Source organism: Anolis carolinensis, chromosome 3, assembly GCF_035594765.1.
Source record: "Anolis carolinensis isolate JA03-04 chromosome 3, rAnoCar3.1.pri, whole genome shotgun sequence".
NCBI lineage: Eukaryota > Metazoa > Chordata > Lepidosauria > Squamata > Dactyloidae > Anolis > Anolis carolinensis.
The window spans coordinates 89,564,860-89,584,586 of record NC_085843.1 but is presented as its reverse complement, the minus strand read 5'-3'; the positions used below and the strand labels follow the sequence as shown (position 1 = coordinate 89,584,586).

At 39.6% G+C, this 19,727-nt stretch overlaps 1 protein-coding gene across 14 annotated transcripts in view; it reads right to left on the bottom strand.

Moving 5' to 3' along the window:
* The window catches only part of dmd (dystrophin), a 1,684,732-nt gene that overhangs the window by 934,668 nt on the left and 730,337 nt on the right, over nt 1-19,727 (bottom strand). For all 14 annotated transcript variants that reach the window (XR_010004953.1, XM_008107345.3, XM_016992722.2 and 11 more), the window contains 5 exons: nt 12,462-12,607; nt 12,112-12,324; nt 11,381-11,494; nt 4,195-4,350; nt 1,019-1,189 (listed from right to left, as the gene is read on the bottom strand). Coding sequence is in view for 13 of the 14 variants with exons in the window: in XM_008107345.3 (XP_008105552.2) it covers nt 1,019-1,189; nt 4,195-4,350; nt 11,381-11,494; nt 12,112-12,324; nt 12,462-12,607 (800 nt within the window). In the remaining variant the exon portion in view is untranslated. The remainder of the gene's footprint in view (nt 1-1,018; nt 1,190-4,194; nt 4,351-11,380; nt 11,495-12,111; nt 12,325-12,461; nt 12,608-19,727) is intronic.

Sequence of the window (19,727 nt, the reverse complement as noted above, 5' to 3'; positions counted from 1 at the left end):
TCCCCATGGGGAGATAGGGTGGGATCCAAATGAACTTTATTATTATTATTATTATTATTATTATTATTATTATTATTATTGATACCATATTGTTTTTGTTGCCCCTACTTTTCCACTTATAGAGCTAGTTTATTGTTTTTCTTTGAAATACGGTAAATATTCAAAAACATTTAACCTACTGATGACTTGATTAATGAAATTTTATTGGTATCTATTTTTATTTTGAAATTTACCAGTTGCTGCTGCATTTTCCACCCTCGGCTTATACTCGAGTCAATAAATTATACCAGTTTTTTTGTGGTAAAATTAGATGCCTCAGTTTATATTTGGGTCAGCTTATATTTGAGCATATACGATATATGTTTGAAATGAGAAAATCAGATTGGAACCTTCTACAAGAAGTAGTGGACGTATGGAAAGGCTAAAATTTATTTCACCAAATACATTATTTGATGCAGGGAATTTTGACCATTAATATCTAAATGAAACTGAAATTGTTTTTACTGGGTCTGATGGATGTCCAATTGGAGTAGAAATATGGAAAATGATGACACCAAACCATGGCAGCAACATTAGTTTATGCACAGAAATCGAAAAATAATGCCATTGCAATGAATGGTGACTGACTGTGAAACTATTTGACCTAGATAAAATGGACAAATTATCAACATTAATTTAAGAGAAGGCAGTGGTGTCATATTTAAAAGACTGAGAAGCTTTGATTGGTTTTTTTGAAGAAAAATAATACTATTATGTTAATGGTAGGTTTGGCTAAATTGAAGAAATATATAATTGAATTGAATAAGTATAACTATAATTGAATAAGTTATTCTACACAGAATATATATGCAACCATTTTTAGGTTGTATACGTATTTATTATTATTTTCTTTTTGTTTGTACATTTTTTCTTTTCTTTTTCAGTTTTATTGTATTAAAATTATTTAATAAAATATTTTAAATAAACAAAAGAAGAGAACTTTATATAAAGTTTTAAAAGAATCAATTTGTATTGTTACCTTTAATTCTTCAACAGCTTTCTGTAATTCATCTGGTGATTTATATTCAAAATCCCGCTCAAGATATTCTTCTTCTGCTTGTGTAATCCATTCATGCATCTCTGACAAATCCTTCCGAAGACTAACAGTCTTATCCAAACCACTCTTCAGGGCTGTCTTTTTAGCATAGGCCTTTAAAAAGTTGAACAGTTAAAACTGAAACACTAGCTCAGATGTTATGTGAATGGAAACACTTTGCATTAAAAAATCATATTTCCTGAAAGAGTTCTTTTGTTAAACAAAAGAATGAAAAATAAAGTAATATGTGTTGTCGAAGGCTTTCATGGCTGGGATCACAGGGTTGTTGTATGTTTTCCGGGCTGTATGGCCATGTTCTGGAACATGGCCATACAGCCTGGAAAACATACAACAACCCAAGAAAGTAATACTTTCAGTCTTATTTTTGTAACCTACAGTTCAAAAAACATTTACAATAAAACTGCCTTGGAGGTCAAAATGTACCAAGGGACATCTGTGAGAAGGCATTTTTTAAATGTCATTTCTCAGGAATCCAGTAATGGTCTATACACAGATGTTAATGCTAGAACTCAGGGTAGAGACAGCAAGTCCCAGGAGTTGTCAAGTCTGCTAACTCCCCCATAGCATAATACAAGCTTGTTGCTTCTCACATAGCAAGTTTTGACACAATAACCAAATCTGATACCCTTGAACCATGCCCATTACAATCCTGGCACTTTCTTAACTGGGCAGTTTCACTGAGACAGGCTGCCTACCACCAGGAACTGTGCAATTCCAGAAGTCACTGTGCCAATGCAAACAGCAGGCCTGGCAGAAACTCCTGGAGAAATGACAAGGTTCTATGCCCTAGACTAGGAAGTTTCATTCTTCAGAGTTACTAACTAGAAATGAGTATAGTCTGACAGAACAATAAAATATGAGGCTTTAGTTCAACAGTAATTGTCATTGTAGGTACTGTCATAGTAAACCTTTCCTCGATGTTTCTTTCTGTATGCTTCATGGGCTCTCAGCACCAACTTGACTATGATACTAAACTTGAGATTCAATATTAAGAGTTTTCAAAAACTCAGCCCAATTTTATGCCTTTTATTTCTTTAAAAATTGCACTTTGTATATCTCAGAATTAAATGGTACAAACAGCAGTACAAAAAGATGCCAAGTACTCACATTCATATGCAGGAAGATATCATATAAAACACAATTTATTTACAAACAGCCTGATTTAAACTTACCATGTTTCTCTAGGTTGCCAGCTCTGCACTCTAATTCAGTACCATATGATGAGTTTAACTTTTATGGTATTCTCTTATTAAGATATTCAGATTTTATTGTCCAATTTTCATTACAGGTTTGGTTCCCCCCCCCCCCCCCCCCCCCGCCGCCAATATAATTGCTTTTCTACTGTCTGTGGCTACCTTGGAGACATCTAAAGCTTGTAACTGGCAGATGCTTTTAACTGAAAGTTGTTATAATTTGTTGTTCCAGGCTATTTAACTTTAAATCATAATGATGCTTTAGTGTCCATTTTTTCAGATGTATGATACTAAAATATTGAAAGCTGATGTAGACAAATTATTAATTAGGTACAGCTAATTTAGTAATTTAGTTGTGCACCTTGGAAGACAGTACTTTTGCAAAATAATTATTTGTACTTATAATTCATATAATCTTATTGAATTACCACATTCAGCTTGATATTGTGTGCCTTTTTATATCTTATCTATCTATCTGTCTGTCTATCTGTCTGTCTATCTATCTATCTGTCTATCTATCTACTTATCTAATAAAAGTGTATGTGAGCGGCAATGCATGTTTGTGGCTGATTTCTTACTGGCTCCCACTTCCAGAGACCAGTGTCACTGTGGGAGTTGCAGTTCACCCCACATCTAGAGAGCACTGTGAACCTAACTGATGACGGATCTGGACCAAACTTGGCACACAGAACCCCATGACCAACAGAAGTCCTGAATCCTGAAGGGTGTCAGGATTCAGGACTTGAATGAGGATGATGGAGAAGAAGGCTTCCCCCCCCCCCCCCAGCATCCAGATTCAGGGCCAATGCTGAGCAGCTGCTTGAACAACCTGACATCTTGGAGCTCATTACTGCTGAGCAGGAGCTGGGCCTTTATGATATAGAAGCATCTGAGTCTAGACAGGATCAGGCTGAATAACAGGGACTGGCACGCCCTGCCTGGCTTCAGCTGAGGATCGATGCCATTCAGCTGTGAAGGACCAAGCGACTGACTTAAAAGAGGGCCTCACAGCAGTAAGGGCTTTCAGTGGCAGCATAAATATTTGGTGTTTGCAGCAGCCCTTTACTGGAAGCAATTATCTTATATTAGAACTACAGCCAATATCTTGTTGAAGACGATGTTCATATCTTGGACCTCAGGCTATGCATTGTGGATCTTGTCTTGGACGTTTGGTGATTCTATCTGGTGTTGATCTCATGGAAATGGATATTGGACTATTCTATTACTTTGACCCATTTTGGACTAATTACTGTGTTGACTTTTGGGACTGCCTTTCTCTAAGTCTTTGGAGAATGGCTGTGCCTCCTACCAAGGGGTTTGGTGGGGGGGACTGAGGCAGCATGGTGAGAGTTGTAGTTCACCTTACATCTGGAGAGCACACTGAACCCCACCGATGATGAATCTGGACCAAACCTGGCACATAAACACCCCATGAATGACAGAACATACTGAAAGGGTTTGGGGGGGGACTGACTTGGCATGGTGGGAGTTGTAGTTCATCCCGCATCTAGAGAGCACTGTGATTCCCACCATCAATTGATTTTGACCAAAGTTTGTACACATACCTAACCTGACCAACTTTAAGTGCTGGTGGGGTTTGAGGGGGATTAACTTGGAATTACATGAGTTGTAGTCCATCCACATCTTTATACATTTTCTTAATGTGACCATTCATAAAATCCCAAAACAACGACTTTTACAAATAAAGTGTTACAAATTACCAAAGGTCAAACCCTGCCATTGCTGGGTACCTAAGTTAGTGGTAAATAAAAATAGTAAAATGGGAAGTTGTTATTGTCTCCACCTCTCACATTCAGCAGTTATGCACAGATTGGGGAAAACTATGCTAATGAGACATCTGGAATTTCTTTTTAAAAAAATCATTCACAGCAAGAGAGAGAGTACCTGTTGGCAAATGTGATCCCACTGAGCATTAAGTTCTTTCAGTTCCGTCTGCAGTTTTGATGCAAACTCTGGCTCTGCTTCATTCTTCATTTTCTTTCCAATCTCATTAACACTGTTCAAACTGGGCTGGATTGTCTGGATATCATTCACAAGTGCCTGAAGGAGAAGAAATAATACGAATTCCATTGCAATCCTTACACATATATAGCTCTCAATTAGATAAATTAAAAACAAAGTGTGTTTTCTAACGAACAAGCTTTGCAATAAAACTATATGTTTAACAATATAAGCTTAATGAAGAAAACGGATTATATCACAGTATTAAAAATAAAAATTGTGACATGCCCTGCCCAAATTACCGGGGCAGAGAATTTGTGGCGATGAGTGCTCCCCCCCCCCATCATTTACTGCAGGGCTCACCTTCCCAAAGAGCTTTGCATTGCACACACTGCTCGGATGCCCCTTTGAGTAGCCAATCAGGGGCAGGCATCCCCTCTTGCTCTCTGATTGGCTGAGTGAGGCGGACTGGTGGGAAGACTGCTTCCCTATAGTCTGCTTTTCAACTATATTTAAGTCAGTGTCTTTTTCCAGCCAACTCACTTCAGGCATTCCAGAAGTTTGTTGTTTAAACATGAAAGGGGTGAAATGCCCTAGCCCTGCTATCTAGATCATCAGTTTGTCCATGTGAAAAAGCTTGTCTGTTGCAGCTATCAAATTGGGGTTCCAAGCATTCAACCCCTTCTGCGGAAGTTGCACTCTTCGTCTAAGGAGAAAACCCCAAAACAAACTGTCTTTTAGTAAAGAAAGATTTATAAGAAAATATATACAAACGTAACAGTCCTTGGCTTTTATCAGCAGCTTTCAACTGGCGAAACAAAAATGTTATCTTCAAGCTTTCTTCAGCTCCACTTCAACAGCTTTCCAACAGCAACACCATCATCGTCACCAGCATCCTCATCTTCACATTCACATCCACTTTCACATTCACTAACTCAAGATTTACTCAGTCTCTATTAATAGCCCTCAGTCTTTAGCAGGTGTCTTGATTGCTGCTGGTCATACAGGGATAGGACATTATTCTTACAAACACTTATCCATTTTCACATAAGAAATGACCTAAATAATATAAAACTCTGACATAGAAAAGCTGACACGTGCAATAATTTACCATATTTCTTCCATTGTAATGTCATCAATTGTAAGACACAACCTAATTTCAGTATCGCCACCAAAAATATATGATACACCTGTGATTCTAAGACACACCCAAATTTTAGAGGTGTTTTAGAGGTGTTCATGTAAGAAAAAGTGCATCTTAGAACTGAAGAAATACAATAGACTTCCTCACTGGAAAAGGACTTTAATGTTGATGTGAATGAGGGCTGGGCAATTGTATCTTAGGGGACTGCATTTTGTTCATCTAGGAATTTTTTAGGGTCCCCAGGTCACACTTGAAAACAGAGTTTGCTTTGTACCTAGGAGGTAATATTAGCCATATTTTGGGAGAGCACTTCACATTGGAAGATTATGCAGTGAATAATTGAAAATGTAAACGCAATAAATTAATCTAGGATTTACTTGGTGTGATCTGGTTTGGGGGCCTTTACTGCTAATGATTTCACGAGGTTTTGTTACTAATGCCACTTCCTGCCTCTCCCTCTTTGATTTCCCTTCTACTAATAGTAGCCATGTTCAAGAAGCAGAGCACAAACATTTGTTTGTAATGTTTGATTCATAACTGCACACATGGAGCTGATTTCAACTATAAAAAGGACTCTTTTAAACCTAAATGATAATTCTAGAAGTTATCCTGCTCTGCACATATTCAGGAGTATGGGAGTTCCTCCAAAAGCTGTCCTTTTTTATTAAAAAGGCTATAGGCAAATCATAGAATCATATACAGACAAAAGCAAGCCCTAACAACTGATACCACTGATCTGTTCACTCAGCCATTAATAATCACTTTGCAATCACTGAACTGGATTTTCATTATTTCTCCTGACTCTCTAACTCTCATCTAGCATGCCTCAAGATCCTTTCAGGTCTTTAAAAAGGGATGTGCACTGGATTTGGATACATCCCGAGTGCTGAGTTGAATAACACCCCTTCATATTGATTACAATGCTTCCTGAATGAAACTGGCTTCCTTCTGAAACAACCAAAATGAAAATTCATTTTGCATAGTGCATTGTATACAGACACTTAATGGTATTGGTTGAATATCTGGAGTTCCGAAATACTTGAAAAACCAAAATAGTTTGCATGGGTGGCTGAGATTGTTATGGTTTTGCTTCTGATGTACGCAAACTTTGTTTCTTGCAAAAAATTATTCAAACTATTGTGTATAATGCTACCTTCTAGTTATGTGCATATGAACTTAAATGAAATATTGTGTTGACCTGAGTCCCATCTCTAAAGTATCCCATTTTGAATATGCAAGTATTCCAAAATCTGGAGGGAAAATACAGAGCACTTCTAGTTCCAAGCATTTTAGTAAGGGATGATCAACCTGTATCTTTTATATATTTTGTTTCAGTGTAGGTGATATTAGTGGAAGAGACAGAAGGAACAGGTAAGGACAAAATATTGATAGTTGTTCCATCTCTTAATGTAAGGAATGTTTAATCAATAGTTTTCTAATCATTGTTGAATATGGGAGAGATTGTGACTCAAATAATACTACCAGTTCATCCTTCTTTCTTCTTGTTGTCTTCATTAAAATGTATAAAAGAAAGTTTAGGAATCAATGAAGTAGTGATTTTTGGATGTGGTTTCCTTTAGCTGACTTTAATCTCCTGTGATTTAATTGTTTCTCCTTCCCTTTCTAGTTTCTGATTGAATTTTCCTCCTCCTAGTTTCTGATTATTTCTCTTTCCTTCTTCCTGCCATAAAAAACCAAACAATCCTTTCCCAGTATTTCTTTCCCACTGCTGTGTTTGTGTAATCCCTGTGTTAATTGCTTGCTGTGGCTTCTCTAAGCCTCTCTTTCTTATTTCTATTCTTCCCCAAGTAAATCTTTCTATTATGCCTTTTTACTGGAGTAAAATCACTGTAAAACTTTGCCATGTCTATTGCCATCTAATTTCATGTGTGTCCTTCTCTTAGATAAAGGCAATGCAGTTCCTAAATGTATGGAATATTTTCATTCAGTTCCTATTCCTTCAGTTTGTGTGTGTGTGTGTGTGTGTGTGTGTGTGTGTGTTTGTGTTGATGACATTATAATCACTACTACCTGATAGGTTTCTTTTCTTGCTTTTACATTTTTAAAGGTTTCTACTTCAAATTTGAACTTCCGTTTCTTATTACCTCTACATTGAGACACAAAATCTTCTGCGTATCAATGTTGAAATCTTACACAGATTCTTCTATATTGCCATATTTTTATTGCCTTTGTTCAGTTATGACCTCATCAGACACAGTCTTCTTTGCATCTTCTCGCCTTTTCTCTACATTTCTGAAACAGAGTCCCATGGAGTCTATCATGTGATGCAGGGCAACTTCTGACGGGCCTCTGTGGGGCAGCATGGAGAAATGAAGCCCAGAGTACCTTTAGAGGAGCCAACCTCCTTCCAGGAAGAAGGGCACCATCAAACTTCTACTAACAGATGGCCAGCCAGCCTCTAAACTAATTAGTATGCTTCCCCTGTTGAGTTGGAAGGGACTCCCAAGGGCCATCCATTTAGGGATTTCTTCCGAGCCCAGCCCAGCCCAGCCCAGCATTTTACTTACTAGAAGTATCAGTCAGTCCTCCTCTGTGCAGATTCAACAATTTATTGGAACTCTGGCTGGCTGCTGCTATGAACGAACAAATCTCTCCCCTAACCTGATTGGGGCTTTCTGATGCTAAGCAGAAATTACCTTTTCTGATGGGAACTACAGAGACGTACATGTGTTATGACAGGGATTCTTCCTTCTTCCAATTTGAATGCTGAGGTAGAAATCTGAGACTTGAGTCCAAACATGATTTTCAGTAACATTATACTAAGTTTCTGAGCTTTAGCCCAAACTAAAGCAGACCCAATGAAATACTGCAACTTTAAGAAGTGATAACTAATAGTTTCCATTTATTTAAATTGGTATGTTCTAGTCAGGACTAATGCTGAATTTAGACATTTAAACCTCAGAGGGGAATATTTCACAGGACTTATGCAACAAACAAGTACACTCTTTATACCTGAAAAATTTGAAGAGTAAAATAGTTAGATTATAAATTGAAAACTCATGATGATTACGAACTCTGCTGGGATAGTTGGAATAGTCTCTAAATCCTGTGACAGAAACATCAATACTTGGTGATGTCTTAAGCTTCTGTGGTAACTCTTGCAGAACTTGTAAGCTTTGTGAGAAAAATAAAGTGCACAGAGCTTACATATTCATCTATGATTTATAAAATACTTCTTTGAAACAGATTATGTTCAGAGCCAGAAATATAAACAGAATCATTATAGAATTTTCAATGCCAGACAATTTGAAGCAAAGTTGAAACTAATTCCTTACATCTGTAGTATCCTAGTCTATTACATTTTTGGTTGATTAGTCAAATTGTTTCTTCCGGGTCTTAAGATTCAGCCCATTTTTTACAGGCAGCTCAATTAAATAAGTAAAACCATGCCAAAGCAGGATAAACCCCAAATACATGCATAAAGATTGCACTGGAAAAATACAGAAATATAATACAAAAAGAAAAGGGCAATGGATTGTTACAACAGGAAGAATTGATTATCACCACAAAACTAAAATATGAATGGAAGGACAACCAGATCCCATCTGATCTTGGAAGCTTAGCAGAGTCACCTCTGGTTAGTATTTGGAAAGGAAATTACTAATGAATAACAATTATGTATAAAATCATTGGCAGGGTAATTACCAATGAATACCAGTTATATACAATATAGTTAGGAGAAATTAACTGATAAAACGTCTCTGCATATTTCTTGCCTATAGAAACGCTTTGAGATTCAAGAGGTCATTATATTTTGATAGGGGATGTGAAGGCATGCATATACACACATACTAGAGACGTGCGATCGATAAAAATGTTTCTAAAGTCATTACAAAATGGTAGCAATTGCACTTCATTTCTAAATTGTTTCTAAAGTGTACTTGGTGAAAATTTCACTACTATAATGAGAGTAACAAAATTTCTTTATTTTGTTATAATAATTGTGCAAATGGTGAAACTTTAGGGGCTCCTTTCTCCCTCATTTCTACAGCTATTGGAGCAGAACTTGCTACAATGGTAGAAAACGTTTACCACTCTTAGCCCACCAAATTTCAAAACATTTTGCTTATCCATGGATGTTTAGGGAATTTTCAATTTTTTTATAATTTTAAAAAAAAAAACCTACAAGAGCTATTTCCTTAAATTTTCTATACAATGACACAAGGTAACAGGGATAATTTCCCTCAACTTTCAGAAATATTCATAATACATCTACTGAATTTAGGGATTTTTTAAAAAAAAGTTTTGACAAAAACCTTTTTAAAATGCCACAACATTGAATATCTCTCATATTAACCAGTAGAAGAAACCAACATTAACCAATGCTACATTTTCATAGAATCCTAGAACTGGTGGAGACCCCCAAGGGCCATCTAGTCCAACTCCCTTTTTCCAGACAGAAGGGCACCACCAAAACTCTCCTGGCAGGTGGCCATCCAGCTTCTAAATTAAGTAATGCTTACTGGCAAGGATGCCCTTAGCCAAGAATCTCCTGAGCTAGTGAATCACCAGCTCTGGACATACACTATATACAATACATATATACAAGACATATATACATACATATATATACATATATATATATAAATATATACATACAAGACATACAATACACCCACACTGGACAGTATGTTGGATTACTTGAAATCTCTATGTGAGAAAAAGCATCTTCTCCTGAAAGCTGGCTCCAGTTTAGGTATCTGGTTGGCCACCCTGCCCTGAAAGGAATAAATCAGTCTCTTAAAGAAGGAAAGGGGAGGGAGGGGGAAGGAGAAGACTCACAGGATGCCCAGGGATCTGGGATGGAGTGGTTGGCAGTGAGACAAGATGGTGACTCTGTCTGCAATATTAATAGACTCCAACAGCTTGCTTGCTTTATAAACTTGCTTTATTAATCAAATTAGGCTGAGACAGTGAGACACTGACATGATGGAGGCTCTGTCAGCAATATTAGTATACTCCAACAGCTAATAAACTTGCTTTATTATTCAAATTAGGCTCTACAATATTAATAGATTCCAAAGGAAAACTCAAAATTTCAATGTAAAATGTAAAAAAAAAAATCAGTTGGCTGGCAGCAGCAACAGCAGGTACTTCCCCAGCACCCAGACTGTAGGGCAGCCAGGGCAGCTTGCTATTTTTAAAACTGAACTAAATTAAAAATAAAAATAATTTCAAAGTGCTAGCCAGTAGCCCCTTTGCGAAAGAGCCTCCAGCCAGACAGCAGAACTCAAGCCCCAGCACGTGCAACCCCTGAGCCCACTCTTTTCCTCCTTTCTTTCTTCATCCAAGCCCGGGCTGTGGCGCAAGCTGGTGAGCAGCCAGCTGCAGCCAGCTGAGACCAATCACTCTGACCAAGAGGTCATGAGTTCGAGGCCAGCTCGGAGCCTGCGTTTGTCTTTGTCTTTGTTCTATGTCAAGGCATTAAATGTTTGCCTTATATGTGTAATGTGATCCACCTTGCGTCCCCTTCGGGGTGAGAAGGGCGGAATATAAATACTGTAAATTTTCACTTTACTCCTATTTCTCTTCTGCCTGCCTTCTTCAACATGTCTTCTCTGAATGCTATCTTACTTCTGTATGCTCTCCTGCCTGCCCCAGCTTTCACGGCCCTCTTCTCTCAATCCCTTCCAGAGCACGAATGGAGCCTGCTCCAGTGTGCTGTGGAATTTAAAGGCAAAATGGCAGCTGCTCCACCTCTGCCTCCTTTTTCTGTCAGTCCTGAGATATTTGAGTATCATATTCCAGCTTCAGGAAGATCTGCAAAATTAGAATTTTCAATTAATCCAAAGAATGAATAAAGAATCCAACAATACCTATAATTCTTGAAATGTATACAAGCACATAAAAATGAAGTACAAAAAATAGACTGAGAATTGTTATAAACTCATTCTGGATAAGGCTTATTCCTGTTATTTGCTGGAATATACTTTACACATGAAATATAACACAGTTATGACTTACTGTACACTGTTCTAGCTGTTTTTCCAGTGCTTCTGAATCCCCAAGGGCGGGCCATTCTTCTTTTAGAAAAACATCCACTTCAGCCATCCATTTCTTCAGGGTTTTAGAGTCATTCTGGTTTTTGAAAAAGCACAGCATTGTACTACATGAAGCAATTACTAGTGACAAAATATTTCAGTTTGGCAATATCAGTTAAGAGAAAGACTAATTTTAAGATTTGCAATGTATTTTAAAATGCAAAAAGAAAAATATATTCTTATTTTTCATCAGTTGTTCTACTTGCTATTTTTTACTTTCATCTCATCAAAGTAATAGTTTCCCCATGTTTATCTTAAAACCTTCTCAAATTTAACAAAGTATTTTATATGTCCTATGTTGCATTGATAGGTGCCACTAGACTCTGTGTAGGTTATGTGTTTACATTTTCGTACCTGTAGTGAGTTGGTAGATAAGTTACTGACTACTACACATGTTTTTTTTTGTTTACAGATTATGTTTCCTCAAATCTTTGACCAGGAAAATGTGATGAGAATACTGGAAAGATATGAAACTTTTAGTAATGTAAATAATCCTGCCTATTTGCAAGTGTACTAATAAGCCATAAGAAATGATAACAAGAAAACATTCTGCTATCTATCAGCAGCTAAATGTAGCTTATCAGTATTGAGTCTTTTTGCTCTTATCTTTGCAATAAATATGGGTAATATAGAAAGAAGAAAGGTGCAGCTCACCTGGAACTGTTGTAACTTGGGTATAAATTCCTCCAGCTTTTGGCAGTTCTCCACTAGCTGAGAAGATAGCTTCTTCCATCGGCCAAGGACCCCCTCAATTTCTGATCGATACTTCTGGCAGACCTTGGCAGGAGCTTTCCTAGACATCTGTTCTACAGTTGTGCTTAAATAGTTGAGTCCATTTTGTTGTTCCTGTAATGAGGCTTGTAAATCCTGAAATATAAAATATTAATAGGACACAGTACTGTTTTTTAAACAGTGTTCAGCATTTTGAAAATTGTCAGTATAGGTCAGCATTTTTATACTACCAAGTATTTATTGATAATTCATAACATGCTCTTAGTATTTACCTTTAACTCCCTGAGTCTCTGCTCCATTATTTCCAATTCTGTGACTGTAACTTTAGGTGTGGACAATTTGGCTTCTGACTTCTGTATCCACAAGAGGAGAGTGTTCATTGTTTCTTTGTAGTGCTCAGGTGGCAAACTATCAAAAGCTGCATGGGAGATAAGAAAAGTGAAGAAAATAGAATTTCATTTCTGCAAATCAAATTTTGGTGAATTTTATCTCTTCTTTGGTGGTGTTGAAGACATCTTTCTATGCCTCCCCCAAAAAAGAATGAGACGCTTTACTCATGAGGAAAAGCCATATCCTTTTTGGCAGTATCCTTTGCTACTTTCCAAAGAAATAGAATTCTTCCATAATTGAGGGAGACAGGGAGGGCTGGAAGGGACTAGTATACAATGATGACCATTCATATCATGTGACTGCAGCAAGAGAAATTTTCCACAAAAAAAGAGAAACCCTAAAAGCATGCTGGAACATGACATACAAGACATAAATTGAACACTAAAACAATAACAAAATACAATTAGGAGCACTTTAGAAATTAAAAATATTATATGCTGAAATGAAAAGCAGTATTTAAAAAAACAAGTGAGTATTGTATCACAGCTTTATTTTGAATTATAAACTATCATACCAATAAAAATGGTTTGTTCTCACATCTTCATTATTACTGTTATTGTTGTTGTTGTTGTTGTTATTATTATTATTATTATTTCTTACGCGCCTCTCCTCATGGCTTGAGGCGGGTTACATTACTAAAACACACATACTGTAACATACACATATGAAAACACATTTCTGCAAAACACATATCAAAATACACAGAGCAAAGATTAAACATAAAATGCAAGTGAAAAAATTGTGATCACAACTGACTGGGTAGGCCTGCCGAAAGAGATTGGTCTTCAAATGTGTCTTCAATTCTGACAGCTGATCTAGCTGTTAGAGCTCTTCCAGCAGGTCGTTCCACAGCCTTGGGGTGGCCAATAAAGAAGCCTCTGGGCGACAGTTGCCAGTTGAGTTCTGGTGGGCTGAATTAGCCACTCCCCAGAGGACCTCAGTGTTCAGGGCAGATTGTTACAGAGAAGGCAAATGTTTAGGAATATTGCAATCCTTTTAATGCTGTTGCTAAAACTCACAATATCCTTTTTATGGCTCATGTCATTGTACTCATTGTTCTCTTTAGGACATCTGTTAAATGTTTAGATTAGAACATTAGCATAGTAGAAAAACACAAGTACCATTTTATTGAACTGCCCCCATTAGATGGCATTACAGATGCATTTAAATAGGTAACATCTGTGGAGGCACTAGGGTATAACATAAAACCCATTCTGATAAACTGGAGTTCTGCTATTGACTTCAGTGGAATGTATTTTGCATGTAAGCAAAGTTGATGCCTTCTGTCTCCAGTGATAGTTTTAACAGAAGGCAACAAGGCAGCTAAAAAAATATCAAAAGAACTTGGAAATGATACATTGGAAATAATTACTTTCTGACATTTGGTAATATAACTTTAATGATAAAAATCGTGATCACAGTGTATACATGGAACACTGATCTGCAAATGTGTTTATTCTGAATTACTGACTTTTCTCAGAATGCTCTCAATTATATTTATCAGATTCCTTTGAGTTCTCAGGAGCTTTTGGTATTTTCCTGATTGTCACTCAGTCACTTTTACAATAGCAATACTTCAGTTTATAGTCAAAGATTGGCAATCCCTCCAATTGATAACATCTCCCAGAAACTTTGAAGTGCAACATCTCAAGGAGACATTATATTAATTCTTAAATAGCCACATAACATCACTGAGTGGGGTTTCAGAGGGAAAATGGCCAGATGTGTTCCATATGCATGCAGCTCTGTTCCATAATGGCATGCAGCTCTTTTTGTTTATTATGTATGAATTAAGACAGGCAAACTTAGAATCACACTTTGGGTTTTAAAAGGAGGAGGATGACAACGACAATAACAACAACAACAATATTCACTTCAAGCAACGAGGAGAGGTGGGTAAGAAATACAATTATTATAGTGTGTTCACTTCAGCAGCACACATACTAAAATTGGAACAATACAGAGAAGATTAGCAGGCATACAATTATTATTGTTGATGGTGATGCTTCTTTATAATAACCTTTCCCCCAAAGGGAAGGACATGAAACATATATAGCCAGAAAAAGAGCAATAAAATAAAATACTATAAATATATCATATTTACTAAAGTTTGGTATACCATTGATTTTAATGCTCAATTTCCAAAAGCCTGATGGGGGAAACATTGCTGGCAAATGTAATGTCCCTGTTGGACACTTTGCAGCATCCCTGCTTTCCTGGCCAGCCAGTCAGCTGATGGAACTCAATGGCAACACCCCCAACAGTCCAACCTCTGGGTTTCCTGGTGCACACACCCACATCCCTCTGCTTTGCCCATCACCAAGCTGATTCTGGACACCTGCAGCCCAAAAGCACAATCACTTTGGAAAGTTTGGAAGGCTCTCGTCCTTTCCCTCCTTTTTTCCCTCTTGGGAGGGTCCTTTCCTGGCACCAGTCTTGGAAGAGGAGGGAAGGGGGATGGAGAGGAAAAAGGAGAGGAAGGCTGCATTCTCCTTGGAGCAGAACTTTCCAAATTCTCCGAAGGAATGCTGAATGAGCCTGAGCCTCCACCTCATCCTCCCCCCCCCCCCCCCACACACACACACACTTTCCCACGCCTCATTCCTGGGAAGAGGAGTTGCACAGAAGAGCTGCTCTGTATCCTTTTGAAGACTTTGGAAGGCTCTGCTCCAAAGAGAAGGCAGTCTTTACTCTCTTTCTTCCTCTCACCCTTCTCCTTTTTCTCCTCCTTGCAATTACTCTTCCCAGGCTTGAGGTGAAAGTAAGAGGGGGTGAGGGAGGGGGAGACTCAGGCTTATTCTTATTCTTCTTGCCTCCCCCCTTTCAGCCTAAGGGAGGCATTGTTGGCTCTCTGCTCTCCTCCCAATGTTGGACCTGCTTTCTTAGGCTCATTACCAACAAGGAGCTCAACAAGTTGGCTCCTAATTATCCTGTGTATTAAAGATGTGAATTAAACCCAAGTAAATACAGTATGTAAGACTAACTTCCCATTGGCTGCTTCCCAGCCCAGCAATCTCAGGCACAACTCTACAGCTTAATCTGGTGAATTAATGAGGAAGATTTTCAATCACTTCAGCCAACTGGAGGTTCAAAATCCATTCCATAGATGTGGGCCCATGTCTTGATTGGCTCCCAGCCTTGATAGAGCTGTGTATGTTGGTGAGGTAGGCAATAAATGCCTCCCTAGTACATACCATGCTAGCCAAGTTGCCAGGTATTGAGGGAAATTAGAGTGCAGGGTCCTAAATACAAGAGCCAAATATTTGAAATTGTCCCAGTTCCAAACTTAGTAACCAGTGAAGGTACCAAATAAATTGAAGTTAAATATGATGGGAGAAACTGTGACTGAATATTTGCCCGGTCCAGGAATTATTTATTTATTTATTACAACATTTATATCCTACCCTTCTCACCTGAGAGGGGACTCAGGGCGGCTTACAATAAACACATAAAAATTATACAATACACTATAAATCAGATTTAAAATTATTAACTTACATCAACATTCATAAAAACATTCTAAAATACAAATGGACATGTTCAAGTTCAAAAGACTGGGTCTGTCAATTGAGTTCTGGCGTACATAATAATAATTGGCGCTGCTGATTCTTATTCGAAAGCCTGGCCCCACAACCAAGTTTTAACCTTCCTACGGAAGGATAGGAGGGAGGGAGCCTGCCTGACATCACTGGGGAGGGCGTTCCATAGGCGGGGAGCCACTACTGAAAAAGCCCTGTCTCTTATCCCTGCCAGCCGCACCTGTGAGGCTGACGCGACCGTGAGCAGGGCCTCATCTGATGATCTTAAGCTTTGAGATGGGTCGTAGCGGGAGACACTTTCGGACAGATAAGCTAGGCCGGAACCGTTTAGAGCTTTATAGGCTAAAGCCACCACATTGAATTGTGCTCAGTAGCTAATCGGCATCCAGTGGAGCTGGCGTAACAGAGGAGTAGTACGCTCCCTGAACACCGCTCCAATTATTAACCTGGCAGCCTCCCGTTGGACTAATTGAAGCTTCCGAACAGTCTTCAAAGGCAGTCCCATAGAGTGCGTTGCAGTAGTCTAAACAGGATGTAACAAGAGCGTGGACCACCGTGGCCAAGTCCGGCTTCCCAAGGTACGGTCGCAGCTGGCGCACGAGTTTTAACTGTGCGAAGGCTCACCTGGCCACCACTGAGACCTGGGGCTCCAGGCTCAACGATGAGTCTAGGATCACCCCCAGACTGTGCACCTGCGACTTCAGGGAGAGTGTGACCCCATCCAGCACAGGCTGTACCCCAGTACCCTGATCGGCCTTCTGACTGACCAGGAGGATCTCTGTCTTGTCTGGATTCAATTTCAATTTGTTGGCCCTCATCCAGTCCGACACAGCAGCCAAGCACCAGTTCAGGACCTGAACAGCCTCCTTAGTGACAGGTGGGAAGGAGTGACAGAGCTGGACATCATCTGCATTCAGATGACACCGGACCCCAAAATTCCCGATGATCTCTCCCAGTGGCTTCATGTAGATGTTAAACAACATGGGAGACAATACAGAGCCCTGCGGGACCCCACAAGTCAACATTTGTGGGGCCGAGCAGATGTCTCCCAATGACACCATCTGGGAATGACCCGCCATGAATGAGTGGAGCCACTGCAAAACAGTACCTCCAAGCCCCATCCCCGTGAGGCATCCCAGGATACCATGATCGGTGGTATCGAAGGCCGCTGAGAGGTACAGCCAGTTCCCGGCGAAGATCGTCAACTAAGGCTGTCTCGGTACCATGCCCCGGCTTAAAGCCAGACTGTGCCGGATCCAGAAAATCACTGGAGCTGCGAGGCAACCACATGTTCCAAGACCTTGCCCAAATAGGGGAGATTGGAGATAGGCCAAAAGTTTCCAAATTGAGTGGGATCCAGTGATGGCTTTTTCAACCGCGGCTTGATCACAGTCATTTTTAGGCTCGCTGGAAACTTGCCCTTCCAAAGGGAGGCATTCACCACCACCTTCACCCACTCGGCCAAAACCCCTCTGGCTCCTCTCACCAGCCAGGATGGGCAGGGGTCCTGGATGCATGTGGTCAGTCTCACCTCTCGAAGGATCTTGTCCACATCCTTGAGCTCAACCAATTGAAATGGATCCAACAAAACTGGACAAGCAGGTGTGCTCGATACATCCTCAGAGACTGCCGTTAACATGGTGTCAAAGTCGGAACGGATCAGAGCGACTTTGTCCGCAAAGAACCGAGCAAATGCTTCACAACGGGCTGCCAAGTTATCAGGGCTCCAACCCTCTGATAACATGGAACAGCAGCACCGGACGGTTCTGTGTGGACACAATGTTGGCTTTAAGGTGCACTCTACTTGCGGCTTTGATTACCGTGGCATATGCCCTAAGATAGGAGCCTAGCCGTGTTCGGTCTGACTCATTATACTCTGATCGCCACACGCACTCTAGTTCCCTCTTCTTTCGCTTCATTGCTGCCAGCTCCTCAGTAAACCAAGGAGCTGGTTTCGCTTGGTTACTTGAGAGGGGACGCTCCGGAGCGATCGTGTCTATTGCCCTAGTCATCTCTCCATTCCAGAGAGAGACTAGAGCATCAACAGGATCACCTGCCAAGGAGGTGGGAAATTCCCCAAGAGCCGTCAGGAATCCTTCTGGATCCATAATCTCCTAGGGCGGACCATTTTAATGGGTCCACCACCCCTGCTGAGGTTGGGGGGCGTGGTAAGTCTAAACCTGATCAGGTGATGGTCGGTTCATGGCAAAGGAGTGATGGTGAGCTCCTCCACACCACCACCTTACTCCCATCCCTGACAGAAGACCAGGTCTAATGTGTGCCCTGCACTGTGGGTGGGACCAGATACCAATTGGGACAGCCCCATGGTTGCCATGGCGGCCATGAAGTCCTGAGCCGCACCTTTAAGGTTAGTCTCAGCATGGACATTGAAGTCCCCCAGCACTATGAGCTGCTGGGACTCCAACGCCAGGCCCAAGACCACCTCAGCTAGCTCAGGCAGGGAGACTGTAGTGCAGCGGGGTGGTCGGTACACTAACAGAATCCCTAATCTGTCCCGGTCTCCCACCATCAGGTGGACATATTCAAACCTGGTCGACTGCGGGATGGGGCACCTGGTCAGGGGGATGGAATCCTTATAGACCACTACGACCCCACCTCCCCTCCCTCCAGATCTCAGCTGGTGCTGTACGGAGTAACCTGGTGGGCAGAGCTGGGTGAGATTAACTCCTCCCATCTCATCCAGTCAAGTCTCCGTAATACACGTGTAATATATTGATACTTTATCAATACTAAATATGTCTATAGTCTGTCTTGGAGCCATTGCTGTCATCAGAAGTGATGCAGATGACAAAAAAGAGAAGGAAATCAAAGAAGGCCTTCTTGGCATCTGCATTCCAACTGTGGAATGCCCATCCCTCGAAGTCCCAATTGATGCCAACAATGCTTTCTTTCTGGTGCCAAGTGATGCCATGGTATTTTAATTGAAACTTTGGGGCTTATTTTATTTGCCCATGCACGTTGCTTTTAAGTGTTACAGCCTTTTAAATTCTTTCAACTAGTTTTCTGTAATATGGTTTTATCCTGTTTAGTTATTATATTATTTTAATTTGAAATTGTCTTCACTGTTTTATCTGTATGCTGATTGATATTAACAACAAAGGATAGGAGATAGATATATCTAGGTATATTTAGGCATATATAGATATATTAAAAAGGAAGGAAGGAGTGCAGCCATAATAGATTCAGTTTTATTTATCATGGAAACAAGAGTTGGAATAAAGTGAACCAGATTTGAAATTGAATTATGACAGATGCCTTTTCATTTTTAGCATTTTTGGCATTTAGCCTTTTAGCATTCAATTATTACTAATCTAGAAGAATCAAATTATTACTACATTGTTATTTCTTTCACTTACTCTTTGTAAATATGCTTCCAATGAGAAGTGATCCAGAATAATAATGTAATAGAGAATCAGTGAACTACATAAGTGTATTAAGTGGTGGCCAATGTTGCTTGGTGAGAGAAAGGCAAGATGCAATTTTTAAAAAATAAACATTGTTTTAGGTCTGTCACTGTGTATCAGTTTAAGGTCATCAGGTGTAGTTTACAACTTGAATTAAACCTAACTTAAAATTTGGAAAGGAGGA